Source organism: Bacillus rossius, chromosome 1, assembly GCF_032445375.1.
Source record: "Bacillus rossius redtenbacheri isolate Brsri chromosome 1, Brsri_v3, whole genome shotgun sequence".
Taxonomy (NCBI): Eukaryota; Metazoa; Arthropoda; class Insecta; order Phasmatodea; family Bacillidae; genus Bacillus; species Bacillus rossius.
Genome location: NC_086330.1, coordinates 49,810,485 through 49,819,290, shown reverse-complemented (window position 1 = coordinate 49,819,290; position 8,806 = coordinate 49,810,485). Strand labels below are relative to the sequence as shown.

The 8,806-nt window shown below is 36.5% G+C and overlaps 1 protein-coding gene across 1 annotated transcript; it reads left to right on the top strand.

The window, feature by feature from the left end:
* The first annotated feature begins 281 nt into the window (after window positions 1–281).
* Window positions 282–4,607, top strand: LOC134529019 (cuticle protein 67-like). The gene is made up of 2 exons (XM_063362697.1): window positions 282–330; window positions 3,800–4,607. Exons 1-2 carry the CDS (start codon window positions 319–321, stop codon window positions 4,340–4,342), a joined length of 555 nt encoding a protein of 184 aa, XP_063218767.1. The 5' UTR covers window positions 282–318; the 3' UTR covers window positions 4,343–4,607.
* Window positions 4,608–8,806: the final 4,199 nt, after the last annotated feature.

Sequence of the window (8,806 nt, the reverse complement as noted above, 5' to 3'; positions counted from 1 at the left end):
GGTCCCACACACACGCACAGTGTTCCAGACACGTGTTGCGAGGCTGCCACGGCGCGGGGCGGGGCCGGGCGCAACCCGAGGCTCGCCTGCTCTGAACCATTTCGCGCCCCGAGGGGTCGGCGCGGCGACATTACACTTGGCGAAAATTGCCCCCCCCCCCTTTTCTCCCCTCCCCAAGGGGTGATGCAAACCGAAGAGCAAGGAGAAAGCGGTAAGTAAAGTTCCGCCTCCTCCCATTGATCCCTGACAGGTGTATATAAGCCGAGGCGTGGGCACACTGCAAATCAGTCTAGTTACTGACAGCCTCCCAGCAGCAACATGTCGCTCAAGGTAAGCCGACCGCAAGTGCGTAGTGCGGTCGCCGCGGGGGGAAATGAACGATATCGCGGCCGGGCGGTACAACCGCCCACGGCACAAGGGACTGATATTGCGTAACCCTGTCCACGCGGCAAATATCTCGTAAGATCCCTGATCGGAATCATTAGGGGCACGTGTATTTAGCGAGAAGATTTCGATACCAGCTGCAGTTCGTTGAAATATTGTAGCATCGTCTGAGTTTCGTGATTGAGTGAGTTTCTCGCCCGCTAGCGTCACACGCATCGCAGCCATTCTGAGCGGAAGCAAACGCGTTCTGAACGTTCCCGCTAAATAAGGCATTTGCTTACTCTTGAAGACGGCCGCCAATTACAGTAAGCTGTCTGAATTTCCCCCAAAATTACATCCCCTTAGAAATGATCATTAAGAAATTCGTTAACAGTTTTCCGCGATACAAGATTATATTAAATAAGACCTATATTTTTAAAAATCATAAAATTAAAAAATGCTAAGAAATAATATTTACGAATATAGAATACAGTGATATTAGCATTTCAAAATTGTTTTGATGACTTTTTTAATAGTGCAATGAAATGTGTTGGCCGTGAACATGTAGGATGCAGGACATTGAAAATGTGCTTCTGCATTTATCAAAAATTTAAAACTTGATGTTTTCTTATTTATATGAGGAATTAAATATGAGGACGTAAACTGCTTGACATATGTACTACATCAAAGTTAATAACAAATCTTGACATTCATTTTATTTACTGTCAATTATTGAATATAATGCTTTGTAAGAAATCCAAACAAAGGTCTGATGCCAGGACTTGCACAAGGGTAGAATAAAGTCAGATAGTTGATGTAAGGAAAAGTAAAAAAGGGGGGTGTGGTGGAAGCCAAACATATTTAAAAATAGTATATTTTGGCGATAAAAAAGCAATATTATAAAATGTATTTCCGGTGCTTTCCCGAAAAGGGTCCTGTCTTTTTTTATTCACCAGCACATTTTCCATATGAACTCTTCAAATATATTTATATAATTGCATGCGCGATTTACAAATATAATAAAAATCGGGTGTAGTATGTATTGAAACAAAAATTTTTATGGACTCTAAACCACCTGCGCTGAATTTCTTAAATTCATATTTGAGTATCATAAAAAAAACACAAATTAAACAACTAAGCCACGATAACAGTAATCAGGAACTCGGATATCACAAATTAAAGAAGTTTTGTTATGTATCACGAAATTTTGTTTTAGTAACAATAACGTGGCAGTTGTAATTTTGTGTTATTCAGCTTAGGGTTCAGAAGATGTTGAGGTACCCTAGTAGATTTATATTTTCTGTCTCGGTTTTAAAGAATTTAAAAAAATCTTAATATTACATATTACTACTCAGAAGAGAATAATATTTGTTATATATTTTTAGGTTATGTTTTGCTCGTATTTCTGAGTACTACCACCACTGTAGCAACACGTGTCAATAACCCACGTAAAGCAAAATTTCAGCAGTTCCGAAGACGTTGCATACTGTGTTACACTCTACTATTCCATCTCTGGGCCTTTGGCGACCTAAAGACTGAATGGCTTTTGCGTGGAACACTATCACAGCTGTCGCACGTTAGCAGACCTTTAACACTCGCCTGATAGTTTGATGAATTTAATCCCACACGAAAACTGCACTGGGAACACCGCGCCGTGTACACATTATTTAAAAAGAGGTCTTCAATAAAATGTCTTCAAATAAACATTAATAAAACTTATTTTCATTCTCTACATTTATTAAACTTCGGTCTGCTACATGATGTGGACAAACGTTTACGTCCCAGTTGTTTCAATTATTGATTATGAATGACACTTAATCATAAAAAAACTTTAAGTGCGCAAGTTTTATTCATTAAATAAAAAGTATAATAAAAACATGTAAATAGATAAAATGAAAGGAAAGTTTAACATAAAGTGGCTTAAACTGCAAAGTTATTAATTTATACGTGTTTAAAACTAATAATAGTCCGTATTCAAATTATGTTTTCTAAAATATAAAAACATAATTAATAACACAATTTTAAATTCAACATTACGAATTGTAGATTCAATTTTGTGACCTTTGAATATACACAAAATAGTTATACGCTAGTTTATGTAAAATTCTACTTGCCTAGTAACATATACAAGTATTGGGAGACGAGATAGAAAATATTTATGAACTAAACTAAACATGAATAAAAATTACGCCTCTGATATATAAATTCACGTAGCTGAACGAAATTACCGCATGCCAAAACGGTGCTTTGCGTATGAAGAGTGTGTGGATTTGATATGCCTACTTATAAAGTAGGCATATTATTTTCCGTCACCTCTTAGCTCTAAAACACGTGAAATTTCTCAAGGCAGGTCCATGTATGACTCTGAGAAGATATGTATACATTCGGCAAATTTACTTGAAGAGAATTGTAGCTGTAGGTAAGACTGCGTTCAGCTTATGCAACACACACAACACAACTCCACAGCTGGTTGCAGTTTACTCGTTTGATAGACGTAATATTTCGAAGCATTAAAACACTTCATCGTTGTCTTCTTATATGTTATACAAGGAACGGTAAAATTCTACGTTCAGAATCTTAGACAAAATTTATTATTTCACGGAAACTCGTGGTGATCATATGGAATCGAAACAGGGTTTCGTGAAAGTAAGTGAAAATATTTTCACCTGCATTCCTACCTTCTCGCCATTTTTTATCGTGTTTGACGGTAAATTAAAACAAAATGTTTCACAATTAACAACCCAAAGTTCAGCAGACAAAATGTGTTTAAATTATTCCCCAAAACTTATAACCAAATGAGTTATGCGTCTTAAATGGTACATTTGAGGATACCTTTTCGAAATAATTATTAGCAAAAAGTCGGGAATGACATTTATATAAGAACGGTGATATTACAACTAATGAAACATGGTTGACGATATAAAACCTCTCCTTTAATAAAATTAGGTTTGCCACCCTTATTTTCAAATGTGTATTTTAATACTAAGCTGTAACAAATTTTTCAAGCCATTCGTTAACCAGAATATAAAAAAATCAACGAAAATAAAATAATTAGTCGAAGCACTTATAGGTAGGCTGTTTTCAAGACAGGCATACATACATGTAAAAAGGTAAATTCGAATTGAATGAAACTTAGACGTCAAGCACTACTTATTTAATGTTACAGCAGTTGTAACGAACACTATGTATACATAAACTAAATATATTTAATAGCTATTATACCAATTGTATAAAATATGAAAAATTAATCTTAAAGATTAAGTTTTTAGTATCATAAGTGGGCAATAGTAAAATTCCTTTCAAACTCAATAATGAAGATGTAAGGAGCTAAAAGAAGCTTCAAACATTGAAAGAACTCGTGCTGATAGATGACTTGTAATTGTATGAAGTTTTGATGAAAAAGTATAATTATAACTGTTGTGTTTATTCTCGCTAGTTCATCGTCCTCGCCGCCGTGCTGGCTGTGGCCAACGCTGGCTACCTGGGCGCCCCTGCCGTGGCTGCCTACGCCGCCCCCGCCTACGGCTACGCCGGCTCCGCCTACTCGCACGGTGGCTACGCCTCCCCCGCCATAACCTCCCAGCACTCCAACATCCTGAGGACGCCCGGCAACCTGGGACAGGTGTCCACCTACTCCAAGACCATCGACACGCCCTACTCCAGCGTCTCCAAGTCTGACGTGCGTGTCAGCAATGATGCCCTGGCCTACGGCGCCGCCTACCACGCGCCCGCCTACGCTTCCTACGCCGCCCCCGCCGTCCACGGAGCGTACGCCGCCCCCGCATACGCTTCCTACGCCGCCCCCGCCTACGCTTCCTACGCCGCTCCCGCCGTCCACGGAGCGTACGCCGCCCCCGTGGTGAAGACCGCCGCCTCCGCCGTCGCTGGACACGGCCTCCTGGGCGTGGCTTACTCCGCCGCCCCCGTCGTCTCGCACATGACCTACGACAACGCCTACGGCATCCACTACGCCTACTAGACACCCCGTCATCTTATCATTCCCATCCTTAAAGTTTTCAGACAGTTCACAGCCATAAAATCTCATTCTCTCTTTTATTTAATTCTTAATAGTTCCTTCAAGATTGGTATCATGTGTGATCTGAAATTGTTTGCAATTATTACCTCCTCCGACAGCTTTTTCTTGCTACTGCAAAACATTCTTTTGTTTGTTACATCTATTGAAATCCTAAATGATCCTATTTGTATATAATTTGTCTACGAAATAAAACATATTTATATATAAAGTACTGTGTTTGATTACAAACATTTACAGGTACCAGACTCCATAATTTATTTTTGTGAATGGTCAACTGTAAGTATATACTGCTCATGGAGGTGTTTTATTATTTTCCATAGTAGCATAATGCTAAGATAATATCAGAGAGTTATAAAGATAAGATTTGCAAATCTTTTAGAAAGCAGCAAACAGTACACATGCGTATCTAATCTTAATAAACGTATACAGAATACTACAGAAGTGATGAAAATATTCAAACATTCACGAAAATTCTCCTTTTTATAAACACTGTACGTCATAATAATGGAAACTTATAGTTGAATACTTGTCAAATCTTTATATATATATATATATATATATATATATATATATATATATATATATATATATATATATTTCTTGTGTGCGTGTGTATGTCACTGAACTCCTCCTAGACGGCTGGACCGATTTTGATGAAATTTTTTGTGTGAGTTCACGGGGATTCGAGGATGGTTTAGATTCACAATTGGATATTTTATCTCAATTCTGAGTTAAGAAAAAACTAAAAAACACGCTTTGAAAGCAAAAAAACTAAGCATTGTTGATAATTAGCCTCCATGGCAACGGGCTTTTGCATTGTTGTTGCCTTCTGCGTAACCATGGGAAAGGTTTTTGGTAACGGCAGTGGCGTGCCCAAGATTAGGGGTATGTATAATGAGAAGATACAAAATGTCCAGCGTAGAAATACTTACCGCCATATCCATATCTCACAAAAAGTACATTTGGGCAGGACAATGTCTGTCGGGTCCGCTAGAAAGATATATAGAGATATATATGCAGAAAGATATATAGAGAGATAGAGATATAAATAGAAAGATAGAAAGAGTTATAGATATATACATAGAGAGATAGATAATTAGAGAGATAAAGAGAAAAATCTTAGTATACGTTTAAAAAATTAAAAAAATCATTGAGGCATTGCAACGCATGCCGGGCATTATCTAGTAACATATAAATATTTTTAAAAAATGGTACCATTGTTTACTGCACTAGCACATGAACAAGTTTTCCATATTATTGCATGTGGCACCTGAGCCAATAGCTATCGTACAACTTGCGTAAAGAGTTTTAGTAGAGCCGATGCCAAAGTAATGCTGACGCTGTGACGCTGACTCATGATATTGAGACACTAGTGAACTGAAATATGTTGCTTGAAAAAAAAACAATCCCAAAAGTCCTAAAAATAAGATCATGTACTTTATTATTTTAACTGTCTCGTAGCATTTTTTTAAAAATACTTTAACATTCCATACACATTATAAAATCTTCAAAGTATTATACAAAATTACTTTAAAAATAGTATTTGTATGTACCATCTCTGATAAACTGATTCTCTAAAATAAATCGTAAAACACGTTCGATTCAATGGCTAGACCTTTAATGGAAGTAGTTGCGAGTTTTTTTTATGATAAATAAACACTTCATATTGAAAAATAATTTTTAGACATTTGGCATTGTAAATATTAATTTGTACCACTAAAATCGATGTTCTATTTCCAAATCTCGAAAAGAGTCCTAGTAAATATGACATCGCAAATTAGATTTCATTTTTATTTAAAAGAATATTAAAATCCCGAGTTGCATCCCGTAAAGAGAAGAATAATGATTTTAAGAATATATATATGAGCAACAATAAGTTAGGCTGGAAGTTTCATATTATAATTGTTTGTAACACATAAAACTGCTAAAAAAAATTGGTTGTCTGTAAATTCGGTTTACGGACGATAGTTTAACGTGACAACGTCATAACAAAACATTGATGAAATGATTGATCCAGAATAAAATGAAATATCATATTCGGCCTGAGACTGAGCCGTAATAGGTTTTTGCAACCAAACCATTTAGGCATTAAAAAATATTATATTCTTTGAGGAAGAATTTTTTTTAATTTTTCTATCTTTTGTATGATAAAATATACCTCTGCATACTTTTATGAATAAATTTTAATAATTTTTTATTGAATTATCACTATTTTGTATGGATACAAAGAAGGAGTGAAATGAAATCTACAATTTAATTGATAAATTTACTTTTATTTGCATTCATTAATTCAAATATATTTATTACTTTTGTAGCGTCGCGCGCGCCGTATTTATTTTTACAAGTACAAAAATGAAAATATTGTAGCGCCCGGGATTCGATACGTCATCCTCTAGAATAATATTCAGCGATGCTAACCTCACGGCCACGAGACCCTATTGGAACCAACTGTTTCATATGTTATATATATGTTTATAAAAATTTTGTTTTTGTGTTGTGGAAGTTTTAAAAACGTATGTAGTCCGCCATGTTTATTTCTTATAGTGGTAGGCGGGAAATTAGTAACCGTACCGATTGTGCTGAAAATCGGTGGACGATCGTTAAATTACATAATATTAATAATTCAAACGACGATAATATGATTGAAAAGTCAAATCGATGGTTGTTCCAATCGAGTGGAAGAGAGATGCCACGCATGCGTACAATGAGCATAACATCCGTAGTGGGACAATGTGCGTTACGGGACACTTTTTCGTGCGTGCAGCCGGCGTTCATCGATTTATTAGACGTTGTCACGTCAAAAAAGTTGGTTTTAGAATGTTCTTTAAACGCATAATTCTATTGCTGGTACCATGGAGGTATATGAACTGGGGGGTCTTTCCTTAAATTGATCCCACTCTGGTTAGCAAATAGTAAGTAGAACAAGCCGTAGTTTCGTAAAGGTTAATGCTAGAAGTGTGTCCAGTAGCATTGAAGGAACTCTCTAGGAAGAATTATAAAAATGCCGCCATAAGGTCGGGTATTGTTAAATAAATATGTCATCGACACATCAGTAAGGAATGGGCAGTAAACTATGTTATAATAACAAATATTTTTATATCCAGAGGGAGCGTGATCGATCTCCTTTTGACTTAAATCATCAACATTGATAAGATTGGACCAAATCACCCTCTAACTGGCGCGGGAAGTTGGTTGTGTTTCATTTGCAAGCCTATTAAACAAGGGTAGCCTTCGGAGCACAAATCTTTCTTACGCGCCCGAATACGTGCCTTTGCGTAACTTCCAGATTTTTTAATTTTAAGTTGAAACAACGTGCGGGTTAAAAGCGCGACATAACGGTGTCAAGTGACGTAACAAAAAATATTTAAGCCACTAGAAACGAGAAAAATAATATTGATTTGAAAATTGCAGCATGTATGTTTTTTACGTCACTACATAATAAGTTCTGATTTCAAGGTCCCTATCATTACTGAAGCCAGCTCTGCTTGCAAGCACAGCAGGGACTCGCGCATGGAGGCGCCTGCACTGATGCGCAAGTGAACGTTAAAGTTGTTAATTGCACCCAAAGTTAAAAAAATTCCCTAAGTTCCTCGAAAACACGTTTTCGGGCGTGTACGAAAGAATTTGTGTATCGTAGGCTCCCCATTACACAAATTTCCTGTTGTCGTTTATTTGCAAATTTTTCTCCTTACAGAAGGCTTAGTGAGCGATGGTGCGTCATACTTTCACACTCAGTACCGACCGACTAACTGACACCCCTAGGAAAAAGGAAAATTTTATCTGTACTCACCAACAAAATTATTACACAACTAATGAGGTAAATTCTTTTGGTTTCTGGACTAAGACCATGGCTGATAAAAAGTTATATACGCGAAACGTTTCAGCATGCGCTGTTGCAGCCAACTTTAGTGAGCGGTTAACCAATAGCCCAAACAGATGATGCACGCAAATTTACATACGTTTGTATCGGCTTTAGACTGGATGGTTTGAAAAAAAAAATTGTAAACTACAAAATAAAGAAATATAAAGAAGACTTGAAAAAATCAGTTATAGAAATTAATTAATATCATCAGAGTGTACTTCCGCAATTCAAGTGGTCAAGTGAAATAAATTAGATGAATTCTAGCAATTAATTGAAATGAAATTTTAATTACAATCATTGTTATCTTTCTCCTTTCAAGTAATGCAAATCTTAGTCATCAAAAATAATGAATACTTAATTATAGTATATGACAGAGGGGAAGAGATATATATATATATAGGTATGTATAAACACAAACTTCCGTGTTGAAAATGTGTTCCATCACTTATCGTTAATGATCGGAAAAATTCAATACAATTATGTACTATCTAAGCTCTAAGACGGCTGTTATCACTGAAGCCATAACTAATGCGGTGATGCTTATA